Here is a 19055-nt window from a genome sequence, read left to right on the forward strand (position 1 = left end):
ATCATACCGAGAAATCTGAGACTGCACTCGGCGATATATGTATGGATGCACATAGTATTTATATGTAAGCGTGCGTTGGTTATATACCTTGGGTAAACAAAGTATGAAGTATACATCGTGAATATGTAGGCCCCTAGTTTTGTTGATTTGGGGACAGAGGTCACACATACGTCACTAAGCCAACTGGCAACTCGGCCATAATATGTTACGGGAACTTGTGAGACAGTTAACTTCTGATAAACAATGATACTTATAATATCACTATACCAATTATATCAAATTATTTATTTGATTGTTTTATAGTGCCCTGTATTGTTCAAAAATTGTTCATTCATTCGATGGTGATCAGTTTTATGGGCGGAGCGATTGTGGTAAACCACATTTCCTTTGGCAAGTTACTGACGGACTTGCCCACATACATGAGCACAGATATGCACATCATATTGATGGAAAACAATTCAGTGGTTTTCAACGAACGTTATTTAGGCCTATACTCTGCGCAAACGACAGTATAGGCTACGAGAGTCACCCATCGCTTATTCTCACCTGTGTTCCACAAGCATCTCGTGAGAGTACTGCAATATACTACAAGTACCGCTAGTTATAATCTCACTTATCTACTAGGCATACTTATACTTAACATTAACTTAATTTAAGTTTTTAGTGGTCAATATCTCGTGGACCAGTGTCAGTTACGATATCGACCATCATATCTGGGGCCTTAACGTTTCAAGTACATGTAGGTATAGCACTTGTATTCAAGTGTTAGGCTCTATGTTAGATTAGTAAAATATAACAGCGTTACTGCAGGAACGGAAAACTGGAAACCAAATCTGCCTAAATTGTATGCACCCATAAAACTCGACGGAATATCAAAATATTGGAGATATTGTTTTTTAAAAATCTTTTCCCTTTCCTTGTTTTAGGCACCGTACATAGTGGAAACGTTTTCATTCCGGACGGAAAACAAAAGGGTTTTCTGAATGGCACCAAGATCTTTCTCTGTGGAAATGGTTTCCTTTTGTATGGTGAATACATAGATGTTTATTTATTTATTTGCGCCACGATGGAAGCTACATCCTTGGAAGTGAGGAGTTATCTCCCCGAAGCGCCACCTGTTGTGTTTTGATTTCTGATGGGACACGCCGATGTGGGCAGTTTTTTGGTCAAAAAGAAAGAAATGTAAAATTTTGAGATGACACATCCTTGTGTTGTAGAGGAAAGTCCTCGGTAGATTCAAGAGGGATTTGAAGATGGCGAGTTTTTTTGGCAAAAAAGGTACGGAGAATCAATTAACTGGTTGTAGGTAGAAAAGCAAAACACCTGATACAACAACAACTCCAGGTTAAGCTACATTACACTTACCGTGGCTATCAACTAAAACCTACATGTATCTGTGGCATCTGCCACCAGCAAATCAGTAAGTTACACGTACCTACTTTTAGCAATGATGAGTCTAGCCAAGTAAATTAGACGTTGTAAGCTAACGATACAACGGCCATCAGATGACGCTCGTTTGCAGGCATGGCCATTTGCACAGTCTAGCATTCGTTAGATCACTTGTTATTCACCAATATGTTAATCAATAACTTGTCCAAAGTGTGCACTTTACTCTGGGCACACCGGTTTCGTCCACACACAACATGTTTGAAACAGACTGCCATTATTTATGAAAAGTTCTGGGCTATCAGTAACATCAGAAAAATACAGGATCGGAAGCTACAGACCATGTGATCTCCTTAGTAACAAACAGCGTGTGTGGGGAAAACGGTCCTCCCAATAATATGGCATAGGAAAATGCCTGTTTTTTAATCGCTGTCAGTGATCTTGTATCTGTTGGATTCGTATAATTTTCAGCTTTCCAGATAGTCTTAAGTATTTCTGCAGAACTTTCGTGATGTTATACAAAATTACGCCCTGCTGGTCGCTAGCGAAGGGGCAAAATGGGACCTTTTCCCCAATGCTTTAACGTAGGGCGGCCATTTTGTTTTTGACATGAAAGGGTGGTCACGTGACCTCCAATTTCTGACTTGTCTTTCAGAATAATTTATTTGATTGGTGGTACACCATACTCAAGAATATTTCACTTGTATGCAGGCGGCCAACATTGTGGTGGGAAGAAACAGGGTAGAGCCCAGGCAGGGGAAACCCACGACCATCTGCAGGTTGCTGGTAGACCTTTCTGTGTACGGTTGGAGAGGAAGCCAGCATGAGCTGGACTTGAACTCACAGCGACCGCATTGATGGAAGGCCCCTGGGTCAGTGCACATGCTGGCGTGCTAACCCTGTTGGCCACAGAGGCCCCGAGGATGACCTTAAGCAGCAATCAAAGAAATAAGTAAATCAATATGACTCTGTGTTTTCTGGTTTTTACTTGACACACAATCATATCACCATTACTGTTGTAACTGGGTGAAAACCACAAGGATGTCAACAACAACTGCATCTGCCCAGGACATTGCTCAAACCATGATAAATTTAGTGTAGGAGAAAAGCTTGTGTTGTAATATTCCTATTTTAATGTTCCTTTCTTGTTTTGGGTTTAGGCCCGTCGTCGGCTGAGGTAAAGAGGGAGGCTGATATTAAGAAGAACATAACAACAGAATTCTCTAGAGCATTGAAAACTCTGCAGAGGGAACACATCAATTCCTCTGACCCCATATTCAGGTAATGATTCATGTGAGCCCATCATACATGTACAGGTGGTCTAATTAATATGTCTTTAAATTTGTGCAGTATATAATTTTGCTGAGAAAAATGTGTATGGTTTGTATCAAGGAAGTATCTGTTCACTTCCTTCATGTTTGTGTAACACGCGAAAGGTCTTCAAGGTGGGGGTTTGGGGCTTTGGGGGAGGGGGGGACAGGGAGCTAGGGGTGGTGGTGTGTAAAGTATATTCATATTACCCCTAGTCATATTTGTGTCTTTTAACATTGAATGACCTTGTACACAATTCAGCATTGCCACAGGAAGTCTCTGTGTGGGGTAATGGAAACACCATGAATATTTGCCAGTGTGTGTATCACGTGATTTGCATAATAACTTTAAATATCAAATTAACCACCACTTTAACTAAAATTTCATTTGGGATAATTTTGCTGCTCAGGTGATTGAGAAGTTTTATGCATTTGTAGTCTGAATAACCGGGCTTTGTTGCACTTTACAGGGTCATGTCAGCACTTACATGTATCTTTCATCCAATGCAAAGCTAAACTTAATATGTATTTTTACAAAATTCATCACATCAGGCTGTATATAAGCAGTTGAAGAATGGTAGGATATGTTCTTCTAGTCTTCTAGGGAGCCTAGTCTTGTGTCTTTAACCTAGGTTAAATTTCTGTTTCAGTGATGACCTTGCCAATAGTGTGTGTAATGTTTTAGAGGCAGTGTTTCTCCATGGGTTGAAAGGATCGACTGTTAAAAAGGTACATGTGAAATTATTGCTGTTCTTTCACCAATGATGTGAACTAATGAGATGATTGTTAATCAGTGTTTATGGCTTTCAGCATAAATTTCAAAGTCTTTTCTGAAATTTTGCCTAAACCTTGATTTATCATTGTTGCTGTCCCTCAGCTATAACAACACATGTACCAAGTTATCTAATTACGTTTATTTTCACTTTAGCATAAAATGAATCTGGATGAAACCTGTTATGATGAAGTGTGATATGGATTTAATGAATTCTATTTGAAGTGATGTCATTGAAGCCAAGACTGAAAGACTTCTGTATTAAGACATTGAGCAGTATTATTGAACTCAACCATTGACCTCCTATAGAACACGCATCAAGCTATGATGTCTACATACATGTACATGTATCTCTAAACCTGCATTTGTTTCAGATAACCAGTTATTTAGTGGGATGGAGTACAGATGCAGAGCTAGTGGTATATTATTTTTTAAAATGTGGAATATATATGCAACCATTTGGGCATTATCTTTTATATACAAAGCCTTTATTAATGCATGTGTTGCTTGCTTATGACATGCTAATTCAGTTGCCACTACTACATTTACATGCATATTGATTGAACCCATAATTGTCACATAAACATACCTGTAGATATACATATACATACAGCAGAATCTGGATTTTCCCCTGTTCTTATGGATGTGTTTCCAAAGTGCATGGAAAAAAGAACTTTAATACGAGAGTTTGGAGATTGAACTCTTCTATTGCCATGTGACCATATATTTTATGGTGCTACCAAGCCCAAGAACTTACATTGTATCTTTGTTATATACCTGACGTACCAAGGGCAAGCAGAATACATCTGGAACAAAACCTATGGTACAGCTGGACTTATTTTGATATCCCCTATTGTAATTTTTATTAAAGTTAACATTGTAAAATATACATGTACATGCATCTTGTGTATTTGTGGCTGCTGGATTAGACAGCACCAGCTGACACAGCATGGTTTGGCTTTCTCTTTCAGTTTCACACTATCATGTCTGAACTCTCCCAGGTTTTGGTTGTGGGTATTGCTGCTTAGCTTCTACTTCTGGTAAGGGTGTGAGGCCTGGATATTGACACATCTAATAATGCTAAAAGCAACCTGTAATTTCCCAAATATTCTGCAGAGTATAGCTTGGTTGAGGACATGTCAGCTAAGTGTGAATATTTTAGCTTCTTGCATGAAGGGACATCACTCTGCCTGTAACACTATATCTAAGAAATCACATTTCTAAGAAGCTGTAGATAAGTTTTTCGGGCTGACAGATGGTAAATGTAGATCAGTCCTGAGACATACCTAAGACTTCAACATCGATCAGCTTGGTACTACCTCGCTTGCTGCTCAATATAAGAGGACTAGGCCCAGTATTGCCCATTGATTGGTCAGGTATCAATATAACGTGACATGGTTGTGTGTCGGGTTCGGTGTCTTAAGCGTGACTTTTCAATCAGGCAGCACTATAAATATGTCTGTATTGGGCCTGCCTTGCTGCAAGGAGACACCGTGGTGATATGACCCAAGTAATGTTGGAAATGATGTTAAACCCAATCGGGACAAAGCAAACTTAGTGTGTTGGATATAATGTGTTTTGGCAGTGACATTTCAGCATGGGCATGTAGGACTGCCATGATTTCATGGGCATTTACATCCTGTCCACTTCACATTCTATGAGTATAAAGGAGTAAACATGTGGCTTTACCATGGAGAAAATGTTACAAAAAGCAGTGTCTTAAAACCTCACAGGTTATATTTATGCATGCACAACATATACATGTGATATAAATAGGTATTTAATTATGAAATACTTTTATTCTCACTTTCATGCTTAGGTTCTGTGAAGGGTTTTTCTCTGTGTGATATTAGGTAATGACATTATCATGACAGTCATGACTGACTATACATGTAGCGTTTTGATTCTCACACATTTTGTACAGTCTGCTTTGTATAGTCCTGCTGTGTGTACACAGGCCTATGACAGTAGAAACATCCTTTGTTTGATCTTCAGTTGTGCTCTGGTTTATGCTTCAGTTACCGCTATGTATTTTCTTTTGGAAGCTTTTCTTATTATGTCATCCAGTTTTAAAAACCATGATGTAAATTCTGGCAATTGTCTCAACAAGTAAAACAAATTGAATATGCAGCTATACAGGACTTGATGAAAAGTCAGCCTACTCACTTTATTAAACTAGCTGGCTTTGAATTAACATACATGTACACATTAACAAATTAAATTAGTATTTAAAAGGCTCTGTACGTTCTCAGGCTTGCAGTTTTTATCTATTACAGTTTGCTTATCCACGTAAGTTTATTGTCAGTCATAACCAACAGTAATTCTGTATACACATGTAGAGGTTTGTCAGGTGGATGCCTATGGGAGAGGTGATTTGTCCAGTGTCTTCTTTCCATAAACCCAACAACATACACACATATTAAAGTAAAATATGATGACTTTGACAACAAAATCTGTATGAATAAATGGATCATTGTATATACATTGTACATGATTGTATACAGTTACACACATCTATCTGCAGTGTTTTGGGGGCCTCCATGGCCGAGGGGACTAGCACGCCAGTGCGCTGCAATGAACCAGTAGCCTCCCACCAATGCAGTTGCTGCATGTGAGTTCATGCTGGTGAACCTCTCCGGCCATACGTGGGAAGGTCTGCCCAGTCACCTGCTGATGCTCGTGGGTTTCCCCCAGGGGATCTGTCTGGTTTCCTCCCATCATATTGCTGGCTGCCGTCCTATAAGTGAAATATTGTTGAATACAGGATAAAACACGTGTCAAATAAATAAATCTGCAATGTTTCTCTGCAACTTGTGATAATGCTCTTTTGCTACATGTAGAGATGGTTTTCTGTTTGCAGAATTTCTGGCAGCTAGCCAAGAAGTTTACGCACAGTGGATGTTGTATCCCAGCTGAATCATCTAGGACAAATTAGCAGTGAGGTGGGCATGTGTCGAGTAAGTACATTTCTGTATACCACCTGGTCATGTCTGTCATCAGCACCTGATTGTGTGTGAGCACCTGGTCCAGTGTATCATCACCACCTGGTCCTGTGTACCATCACCACCTGGTCCTGTGTACCATCACCACCTGGTCCTGTGTACCATCACCATCTGGTCCTGTGTACCATCACCACCTGGTCCTGTGTACCATCACCACCTGGTCCTGTGTACCATCACCACCTGGTCCTGTGTACCATCACCACCTGGTCCTGTGTACCATCACCACCTGGTCCTGTGTACCATCAGCACCTGGTCTGTGTACCATCACCCACCTGGTCCTGTATACCATCAGCACCTGATCCCATGTATCATCAGCACCTGGTCGTGTGTACCAGCACCGCCTGGTCCTGTGTACCATCAGCACCTGGTCCTTTGTATCATCAGCACCTGATCGTGTGTACCATGAGCACTGGTCCTGTGTATCAGCACCATCTGGTCCTGTGTACCATCACCACCTGGTCCTGTGTACCATCACCATCTGGTCCTCTGGTCCTGTGTACCATCACCATCTGGTCCTGTGTACCATCACCACCTGGTCCTGTGTACCATCACCACCTGGTTCTGTGTACCATCACCACCTGGTCCTGTGTACCATCACCATCTGGTCCTGTTGTACCATCACCACCTGGTCCTGTATACCATCACCACCTGATCCCGATGTATCATCAGCACCTGTCGTGTGTACCTGGTCCTGTGTACCATCACCACCTGGAGCTGTGTACCATCAGCACCTGGTGCTGTGTACCATGAGCACCTGGGTCCTGTGTACCATTACCATCCGGAGCTGTGTACCATGAGCACCTGATCGTGTGTACCGTGAGCACCTGGTCCTGTGTATCAGCACCACCTGATCCTGTGTACCATCTCCACTTGGTCTGTGTACCATCAGCACCTGGTCCCTGTGTACATGTACCATCAGCACCTGGAGCTGTGTACCATCAGCACCTGGTCGTGTGTACCATCAGCACCTGGTCGTGTGTACCAGCACTATCTGTTCCTATGTCCCATCACCACCTGGTCCTGTGTACCATCAGCACCTGGTCCTTTGTATCATCAGCACCTGGTCCTGTGTACCATGAGCACCTGGTCCTGTGTACCATCACCACCTGGAGCTGTGTACCATCAGCACCTGGTCCTGTGTACCATGAGCACCTGGTCCTGTGTATCATCAGCTCCTGGTCCTGTGTACCATCAGCACCTGGTCCTGTGTACCATGAGCACCTGATCCTGTGTACCATGAGCACCTGCTCCTGTGTACCATCACCACCCGGAGCAGTGTACCATGAGCACCTGATCGTGTGTACCTTGAGCACCTGGTCTTGTGTATCAGCACCACCTGGTCCTGTGTACCATTCTCCACTTGGTCCCTGTGTACCATCAGCACCTGGTCCTGTGTACATGTACCATGAGCACCTGGAGCTGTGGTACCATGAGCACCCTGGTCGTGCGTACCATCAGGACCTGGTCCTTTGCATCATCAGCACCTGGTCCTGTGTACCATCACCATCTGGTCCTGTGTACCATCACCATCTGGTCCAGTGTATCATCAGCACCTGGTCCTTTGTATCATCAGCACCTGGTCCTGTGTACCATCACCACCTGGAGCTGTGTACCATCAGCACCTGGTCCTGTGTACCATCAGCACCTGGTCCTGTGTATCATCAGCTCCTGGTCCTGTGTACCCTGAGCACCTGGTCCTGTGTACCATGAGCACCTGATCCTGTGTACCATGAGCACCTGGCTCCTGTGTACCATCACCACCCGGAGCAGTGTACCATGAGCACCTGATCGTGTGTACCATGAGCACCTGGTCCTGTGTATCAGCACCACCTGGTCCTGTGTACCATCTCCACTTGGTCCTGTGTACCATCAGCACATGGAGCTGTGTACCATCAGCACCTGGAGCTTGTGTACCATCACCACCTGGTCGTGTGTACCATCAGCAACCTGGTCCTGTGTACCATCAGCACCTGGTCCTGTGGTATCATCAGCTCCTGGTCCTGTGCACCATGAGCACCTGGTCCTGTGTACCATCAGCACCTGATCCTGTGTACCATGAGCACCTGGTCCTGTGTATCAGCACCACCTGGCCCTGTGTACCATCACCAATCTGGCCCTGTGTACCACTTGGTCCTGTGTACCAGCACCACCTGGACCTGTGTATCATCACGATCTGGTCCTGTGTGCCATCATCACCAGTTCCTGTGTATCAATCAGCACCTGGTGTGTGTACCAGCACCATCTGATCGTGTGTACCAGCACCATCTGGTCGTGTGTACCATCACCACCTGATCCTGTGTATCATCAGCACCTGGTCGTGTGTACCAGCAGCACCTGGTCCTGTGTCCCATCATCACATGGTCATATGTACCAGTACCACTTGGACCTCTGTACCATCACTCCTGGTCCTGTGTATCATCACCACCTTGTCCTGTGTACCATGAGCACCTGGTCCTGTGTACCATCAGCACCTGGTCGTGTGTACCATGAGTGCCTGTATATCATCAGCACCTGGTCCTGTGTACCATCTCGACTTGGTCCTGTGTACCATAACCACCTGGTCCTGTGTACCATCACCACCTGGAGCTGTGTACCATCAGCACCTGGTCCTGTGTACCATCAGCACCTAGTCCTGTGTACCATCACAACCTGGTCCTGTGTACAATCAATACCTGGTCCTGTGTACCATCACTACTTGGTCCTGTGTACCATAACCACCTGGTCCTGTGTACCATCACCACCTGGAGTTGTGTACCATCAGCACCTGGTCCTGTGTACCATCAGCACCTGGTCCTGTGTACCATCACAACCTGGTCCTGTGTACCATCACTACTTGGTCCTGTGTACCATGAGCACCTGGTCCTGTGTACCATGAGCACCTGGTCCTGTGTACCATCACTACTTGATCCTGTGTTCCATCAGCACCTGGTCCTGTGTACCACCCTTTGTACTTATTGCCATACAATTGGCTGTGTCATACATTGTACATATTTTGTGAGATGTGTTCACTTTTTCTCTTATTTGTTAGGCCTGGGTTCGTGTAGCACTGAACGAGTGTCTGATGGAGAGTTACGTGGATGCCATGATAGCTGACACAAGCACCCTCGTGTAAGTTTAGGTGTAGGTCACACATATCAGGTAGAGTTGTACGCAGGTCAGTCATGTGGGGCCATCTCCCACTCACTTGGTTTGTTTCTCTGTACATCTGTGTAGGGAGTTCCAGCCAGCAGAGAGGGGTAGGAAAGGGTCGGTAATTGGCAGTCTCCCACTACCTTACTACTCCTGGTGGTTGGGATAGTTGCAGGGACAGCACTATGAGCTACATTTGATAAATAAAGATGTTATTATTGTTATTATTATGTCTCTACTAAACAGACATAACTTCATTTGAACAAAAAGCATAAATATTATGTGAAAGAACCCACTGTTGCTATTTTACGACATTGGTGTTGAACACGTTTATGTGTCAGGTCAAAGGTATAGCCTGGGCCCTAATATTTTTTTGTTTACTCTTCTATGTGATTGTGGTATAAAACTGGTGATAGATTGTAATGCAATCAGCTGTGATGAAGATTCCGGACCTCACATACAAAACTGCACCAATTTGTGCCAGGCTGGCAAGGATCGAAAACTGTACTCTGAAACTAGAATTTTTGGTTGCTTCACAAAAAGTATAATTTTATCAATCTACACAGAATAATGCCTACAGGATAGTAAATATGCTTAAAAGACTGAAAAAGCTGCAGTAGTTTTGCATCTTGTTGTTACCATGATTGCTGTTTGTGAGGCTGTGGTGACATTAAGTGATCAGTGACCCTCGTGTGTGGCAATTTGCGCATCACCGCTTGTCTTCCACCAATATTGTTTGGACCTCCTTATGTCATGTAAAAATTCTTCAGTAACTTGTCAAAGGTTGGGGATCATGCTGAACATTTTTCTCCGAGCATCCAACTGGCCACCATCGTATTAGTTCAGAACTTTTGAGTATGGCATAAAGTAACAGTCTAATGAATAAATAAATGTAATGTTTCCATCAATTTATTTCAGCAATTACTACAAAAGAACCGCATATTTACGAGATCCAGAAGAACCTGACATTCTGAAATCCTATCTACAAGGTATCATACAATTCTTAATTTTCTTGAGCATTTTGAAAATGATGGAAAGCAATATATACAGTGCATGCTCCTCGTAAAACTCTTCCTCATCGTAGGGAGTTCAGGGGCCTCTGTGTCCAAGTAACTAGCATGGTAGCGTGGCCTCTCACCAATGTGGTCGCTGTAAGTTCAGTCCAACTCATGCTGGCTTTCTTTGTGGCAATGTATGGGAAGGTCTGCCAGCAACCTGTGGAAGGCCATGGGTTTCCACGGGCTCTGCCTTGTTTCCTCCCACCATAATGCTGGAAGACAACGTATAAGTGAAATGGTCTTGAGTATGGCATAAAAAACACCAATTAAACAGATTAAATAGATACTGAAAACTAAAAATAAATAAATCAGAATAAATCAGGGTTCTGAAATTCCACAGAAGTATGGGTTGAGAAATCATTAGAACCATAGTCTAAGCACAGCCTCTTTACTGTTACATCGCACCTCACACTGCACTGTTACATCACACCTCACACTGCACTGTTACATCGCACATCACACTGCACTGTTACATCGCACATCACACTGCACTGTTACATCGCACGTCACACTGCACAGATACATCGCACATGACACTGTACTGTTACATTGCACATGACACTGCAGTGTTACATCGCACATGACACTGCACTGTTACATGGCGCATCTCACTGCACTGTTACATCGCACATGACACCGCAATGTTACATCGCACATGACACTGCACTGTTACATCGCACATGACACTGCACTGTTACATCGCACATCACACTGCCCTGTTACAGCACACCTCACACTACACTGTTACATCGCACGACACTACACTTTTACATCGCACATAACACTGCACTGTTACATCGCACATGACACTGCACTGTTACATCGCACATGACACTGCACTGTTTCATTGCACATCACACTACACTTTTACATCGCACATAACACTGCACTGTTACATCGCACATCACACTGCACTGTTACATCGCACATCACACTGCACTGTTACAGCGCACCTCACACTACACTGTTACATCGCACATCACACTACACTTTTACATCGCACATCACACTGCACTGTTACATCGCACATGACACTGCACCGTTACATCGCACATCACACTGCCCTGTTACAGCGCACCTCACACTACACTGTTACATCGCACATCACACTACACTTTTACATCGCACATAACACTGCACTGTTACATCGCACATGACACTGCACTGTTGCATCGCACATGACACTGCACTGTTTCATTGCACATCACACTACACTTTTACATCGCACATAACACTGCACTGTTACATCGCACATCACACTGCACTGTTACATCGCACATGACACTGCCCCGTTACATCGCACATCACACTACACTTTTACATCGCACATCACACTGCACTGTTACATCGCACATGACGCTGCACTGTTACATCGCACATCACACTGCCCTGTTACATCGCACATCACACTGCCCTGTTACATCGCACATCACACTGCACTGTTACATCGCACATAACACTGCACTGTTACATCGCACATGACACTGCACTGTTACATCACACATGACACTGCACTGTTACATCGCACATCACACTGCACTGTTACATCGCACATAACACTGCACTGTTACATCGCACCTCACACTGCACTGTTACATCGCCCATCACACTGCACTGTTACATCGCACATCACACTACACTGTTACATCGCACATGACACTGCACTGTTACATCGCACATCACACTGCACTGTTACATCGCACATCACACTGCACTGTTACATCGCACATCACACTGCCCTGTTCCAGCTCACATCACACTGCACTGTTACATCGCACATGACACTGCACTGTTGCATCGCACATGACACTGCCCTGTTACAGCGCACATGACACTGCACTGTTACATCGCACATAACACTGCACTGTTACATCGCACATAACACTGCACTGTTACATCGCACATCACACTACCGTGGTCATAGTCATGTACATGTACATCTGCCTGGCCCTCTGCCCTTTACCGAAAAATGTTAAGAGCCTATTTATTAATCATTTTAATATAAAATTTGGTGAATTTTTATATAATGTCTGGTTAGAAACCTGTTGAAAGTGGGCATTGTTGGACAATAATGTACCAACCTTTATTGTGGTGAGAATATTCATATTTGGCTTCATAGCGCTGTATCTCCAAAACTAAGAACCCACGTGGACGATCTAGAATCATTGAAGTGCGTATATGAACTCATTGGTGGGCTTTCAGAATGCATATGGGGTCGGGTGAAGTATTCAAATTGACCTACTTTTTGGGGTCAGAGTACATGTATAACTTCCACTGTATTTCTACCCTGGTTCTAGGGCCTGGCTACCCACGCCACAATGTACTTGTATCTGTGCAGAGGTTCAAAACACTGTTTAGCTTATGTAAAGCAAAATACTTCCTGTAACTGTATGTACACGTTATAGAAACTGTATGTGAAAGTGTGATCCAACAAAGAGGCTACATTGTATTGTGATCTCAATGCTTCATGTAACTGTATGTACACGTTATAGGAACTGTATGTGAGAGTGTGATCCAACAAAGAGGCTACATTGTATTGTGATCTCAATACTTCCTGTAACTGTATGTACACGTTATAGGAACTGTATGTGAGAGTGTGATCCAACAAAGAGGCTACATTGTATTGTGATCTCAATGCTTCCTGTAACTGTATGTACACATTACAGGAACTGTATGTGAGAGTGTGATCCAACAAAGAGGCTACATTTTATTGTGATCTCAATGCTTCCTGTAGCTGTATGTACACGTTACAGGAACTGTATGTGAGAGTGTGATCCAACAAAGAGGCTACATTGTATTGTGATCTCAATGCTTCCTGTAACTGTATGTACATGTTACAGGAACTGTATGTGAGAGTGTGATCCAACAAAGAGGCTACATTGTATTGTGATCTCAATGCTTCCTGTAACGTGTACATACAGTTACAGGAACTGTATGTGAGAGTGTGATCCAACAAAGAGGCTACATTGTATTGTGATCTCAATGCTTCCTGTAACTGTATGTACACGTTACAGGAACTGTATGTGAGAGTGTGATCCAACAAAGAGGCTACATTGTATTGTGATCTCAATGCTTCTTGTAACTATATGTACACGTTATCGGAACTGTATGTGAGAGTGTGATCCAACAAAGAGGCTACATTGTATTGTGATCTCAATGCTTCCTGTAACTGTATGTACACGTTATAGGAACTGTATGTGAGAGTGTGATCCAACAAAGAGGCTACATTTTATTGTGATCTCAATGCTTCTTGTAACTGTATGTACACGTTACAGGAACTGTATGTGAGAGTGTGATCCAACAAAGAGGCTACATTGTATTGTGATCTCAATTCTTCCTGTAACTGTATGTGAGAGTGTGATCCAACAAAGAGGCTACATTGTATTGTGATTTCAATGCTTCCTGTAACTGTATGTACACGTTACAGGAACTGTATGTGAGAGTGTGATCCAACAAAGAGGCTACATTGTATTGTGATCTCAATTCTTCCTGTAACTGTATGTACACGTTATCGGAACTGTATGTGAGAGTGTGATCCAACAAAGAGGCTACATTGTATTGTGATCTCAATGCTTCCTGTAACTGTATGTACACGTTATAGGAACTGTATGTGAGAGTGTGATCCAACAAAGAGGCTACATTGTATTGTGATCTCGATGCTTCCTGTAACTGTATGTACACGTTAGCGGAACTGTATGTGAGAGTGTGATCCAACAAAGAGGCTACATTGTATTGTGATCTCAATGCTTCCTGTAACTGTATGTACATGTTACAGGAACTGTATGTGAGAGTGTGATCCAACAAAGAGGCTACATTGTATTGTGATCTCAATGCTTCCTGTAACTGTATGTACACGTTATCGGAACTGTATGTGAGAGTGTGATCCAACAAAGAGGCTACATTGTATTGTGATCTCAATGCTTCCTGTAACTGTATGTACACGTTATCGGAACTGTATGTGAGAGTGTGATCCAACAAAGAGGCTACATTGTATTGTGATCTCAATGCTTCCTGTAGCTGTATGTACATGTTACAGGAACTGTATGTGAGAGTGTGATCCAACAAAGAGGCTACATTGTATTGTGATCTCAATTCTTCCTGTAACTGTATGTACATGTTACAGGAACTGTATGTGAGAGTGTGATCCAACAAAGAGGCTACATTGTATTGTGATCTCAATGCTTCCTGTAGCTGTATGTACACGTTATCGGAACTGTATGTGAGAGTGTGATCCAACAAAGAGGCTACATTGTATTGTGATCTCAATGCTTCCTGTAACTGTATGTACATGTTACAGGAACTGTATGTGAGAGCGTGATCCAACAAAGAGGCTACATTGTATTGTGATCTCAATGCTTCCTGTAGCTGTATGTACACGTTATCGGAACTGTATGTGAGAGTGTGATCCAACAAAGAGGCTACATTGTATTGTGATCTCAATGCTTCCTGTAACTGTATGTACACGTTATCGGAACTGTATGTGAGAGTGTGATCCAACAAAGAGGCTACATTGTATTGTGATCTCAATGCTTCCTGTAGCTGTATGTACACGTTATCGGAACTGTATGTGAGAGTGTGATCCAACAAAGAGGCTACATTGTATTGTGATCTCAATGCTTCCTGTAGCTGTATGTACATGTTACAGGAACTGTATGTGAGAGTGTGATCCAACAAAGAGGCTACATTGTATTGTGATCTCAATGCTTCCTGTAACTGTATGTACACGTTATCGGAACTGTATGTGAGAGTGTGATCCAACAAAGAGGCTACATTGTATTGTGATCTCAATTCTTTTACTCTCGGTCATCTCAATAATGCTGTAAATAAAGTACTGAAATTTTGTGCTGAAGTATTTTTATCAGGTTAAGTCATTTTTGGTACTAGCACATACTTTTTTTTTGTAGGTAGGCCGGTCAGCAACCTGCAGATGGCAGTGGAATGAAATATTCTTTTTTAGTTCAGCATAAAGCACATGACAAATAAATAATTAAATTATATTTGTAGGTCTCTCTGAGTTCCAGTTCCAGCTGTCCTATAACTCCAGCGTACTGAACCTGTGGACAACAGCTCCCCTTATTCTGTCAGGCCTGTGGGAAGCTCAGTCTACACCTAACGCCATCATTTCCACACCCAATGGTCAGTAGACTGTATTATGGTATAACAATGTGGCAGCCTTGATGAAAATGAAACATTTATATTTATGTTGCCTTTATTCATGATGGTTTTCCCACCATGATGCTGGCCGTTGTCATCTATAATTAACGTGAAATATTCTTGAATATGACTTAAAACACTAATGAAATTAATAAATCAAAGTGGCTGATATGAATATATCAAAGTGGCTGATATGAATATATCAAAGTGGCTGATATGAATATATCAAAGTGGCTGATATGAATATATCAAAGTGGCTGATATGAATATATCAAAGTGGCTGATATGAATATATCAAAGTGGCTGATATGAATATATCAAAGTGGCTGATATGAATATATCAAAATGGCTGATATGAATATATCAAAATGGCTGAACGCAGGAAATCAGCTAGATTCACTCTTTGTTTTTGCACTGTTGGGTAAAATGGTACGTGGACATGCCTGTATTTCCTGTATTCTGTTGTTCCTTGTGATAGACACTTTTCAGATAATCCTTCATGAGATGACCTCAGTGTTCTAACAACTAAGATTATATGCTTCCTGTTTTTCAGCTGGAGAGGCTTTATCACAATCTTCTCTCTACGAGGATGCTTTGGATGTTGCCAAGAATTTGGAGGCTGAGTCAGGTAGTCCTGTGTTATGCACAAAACCTCCATCTAGGCCTCGAGCTACCAGCAATGAGAAGCTGAAGAAATCCTCAGGTCATGACTTGGCAAGGATATCTGTGCCAGGACCCCCTCCCAACAGCCCCCACGACACTTCAGCCTTTTCTAACAAAGCAGCTGAGGAGCTAAGGAAAAAGTTGACGATGCAAAGTTCCTCCCCGAATAACTCTGAAGCCTCGTCGTCAAGTCATATCTCCTGCCCCGACCCTAGCAGCGATGAGAAGAGGTCTATAGGCATCCCCGAGGAGAAGGGGACAGACACTAGTAAGACTGAAGGAGACGAAGAGATGACAGTGAAGGAAGATGATGGTCCCCCTGTGGCAGATCTACCATTGTCCTCTCCCCCAGGGAGCCTGGCCACAGAGCGCCGCAAGTCTCTTCCTCTCGAACCAGCGCTGACAAACGCTGTGGCGACTGCTGTTGAAACAGTTCCACAAACAGTTCCAAGACCTCTGACATTACGAGGTGTAGCCAGCAAGCCAGAGCGTGCCAGCTCTGTGAAGAGCGACTTTGATCCAATGAAAGCTGAAGATTTGCTCAGCGCTCGTCGGCAGTCTGAAGATGTGAGGTCTGAACCCGACTGGGGACAGAACTATAGGACGCGTGAGTTTGTGGTTGAGCAGTCACACGACTACGCGGATAGTGGGAGTGTCGGTAACAGTCTGGGGAAAATGAGCGGCTGGTCGTCCTCGTTTGATCCAGGGGAACATCAGCCCACACGCGGCACGTCTGTTGCGGTTCCTATAGAACAGCGAGAGAGGGGTAAGTCAGCATTAGACAGTGTAATTCATCAACTCTAGTCCTGTGACTATGACTTAATCACCATTCAAGACTACAGGTATATGTATATGTACCTTGTGTAGCAATATTGACATTTCATTTTTTAACCCAGTTTTAAAACTTTTGTTTTCAAAATTGAATCACCAGTACTGTGCTTTATGAATAATTGAATTACCAGTACTGGGCTTTGTATATAATTGTATTATTTTTATAAAAATTCAGTCATTGAATAAATTTGCATATAATGAAAGATAAATCTTCTATAGAATGAAAGTGGCAGGAATAAACTTGTTCTATCCCATTCAGAAGCGTAACTGCACTAGATGAGATGTAAATATCCTTGTCTGTATTAGCATTGTATTGTGTATTGGGGGTGTTTTAGGGGTATTCAGTGCTTTACTTTCCACGGCAATCCAATTCTCACCATGACTCTTGTAAACCAAATTTACAGGAATCTACTTGGATTCCTGTGAGAAAGTCACAAAATCATTTTCAAGATGACCAGTTGTTCTCAAATTTTCAATTCATAACTATGCCTCCTCTCAATAAGTGGACGTGTGACCATAAACATCACCGCAATGCGCATTATGTTTGACTATTTCTTAACACATTGTTTCAAATGGGCTTTGTTGTTGTTTGCCATGATAACTCTCAAAACGTACAGTCGCTAGAACCTCTATACTGACAAACAGAAATCAAAATAAATTGTGAACTAGTCAAGATTTTGAAATGAATCACCTACATGTATCTGTTGGTTTTATCCTGCATTACAAGTTAATTATCAGGGATTTATCATAAACTAACTGACAATTAATGAAATACAGTTATGTTTAAGTCATGCGGAATCCCCAAAACTGTTTAATTTTATATACCACATATAACTGCATAACTGAGTAACTGCATAATTTGTGGTATGTGTAGATACTGGTTCAATCCCGCAAAGCAGACCTAATGGATTCATTTAGATTCTTCTTAGAATTACCAAGATGAAGGCCTGGTATTAATTAACTCCTGTAGGTGTTTACATATACAAAGGAAATATACATGTTTGTTGTGGGGAGGGAGGGGGGCGCTGCATGGCGCATTGACGCAGGAGCCTTTCACCAGTGTGGTCGGTGTGAGTTCAAGCTCAGCCCATGCTGGCTTCCTCTCCAACCACATGTGGGAAGAACTACCTGCATTTGACAGATGATCGTAGGTTTCCTCTGAGTTCTACCCGGTTTCTCCTATGATAATGCTGCTGGCTGCCGTCATATAAGTTAAATATTCTTGAGTAAGGCGTAAAACACCAATCAAATAAATAAAAATAAAATTTTCATGTATGTGGGTATCACTCTGGCACGTTAACTTAAATTTTCTTTCAGGGCAGAGTTATGGAACTTTGCTCCAAAACTACACTCCCACAAGTGGTGCTGTATCTTCACCCACTATGCAGGAAGTTCTGGAGAACCTGGGGGATTCTGGCCAAGTTTTATCAGCTCAGCCTTCTAGTCAGCCTTCTAGTCATACTTTCCAAAATCAGGTGGGGTTCTTGTTTGTGTGTGTGTCTGTCTTAGTTTTATTGTGACGACCAATTCATACTTGACGCCACAACGACAACATTATCTATTTTCAGTTTATTACCATTCACATTGCCTACTACATGTGGCAAGGACAAAAGGACCACAGCCAGATTACCAAGAAGACTTGGAAATACAAAGAAATAGATTCTATTTTCCTGGTGACTTGACTGGTGTTTGCAGTTTAAACCATTGAAATTATTATTTTGAAGACTGCTTTGGTGGCCTAATAGTTAGA

General features: G+C 42.6%; 1 protein-coding gene across 1 annotated transcript in view; it reads left to right on the forward strand.

Annotated features, from left to right (window-relative positions):
• The first annotated feature begins 1253 nt into the window (after window positions 1–1253).
• The window catches only part of LOC135475013 (uncharacterized), a 28941-nt gene continuing 11139 nt past the window's right edge, over window positions 1254–19055 (forward strand). Inside the window, 11 exon segments of the mRNA XM_064754741.1 lie at window positions 1254–1278; window positions 2547–2667; window positions 3347–3425; window positions 3843–3887; window positions 6329–6364; window positions 6366–6425; window positions 9499–9578; window positions 10518–10588; window positions 15662–15793; window positions 16365–17240; window positions 18623–18780. Coding sequence (XP_064610811.1) covers window positions 1254–1278; window positions 2547–2667; window positions 3347–3425; window positions 3843–3887; window positions 6329–6364; window positions 6366–6425; window positions 9499–9578; window positions 10518–10588; window positions 15662–15793; window positions 16365–17240; window positions 18623–18780 — 1683 coding nt within the window.

This window comes from Liolophura sinensis, chromosome 9 (assembly GCF_032854445.1).
Source record: "Liolophura sinensis isolate JHLJ2023 chromosome 9, CUHK_Ljap_v2, whole genome shotgun sequence".
Taxonomy (NCBI): domain Eukaryota; kingdom Metazoa; phylum Mollusca; class Polyplacophora; order Chitonida; family Chitonidae; genus Liolophura; species Liolophura sinensis.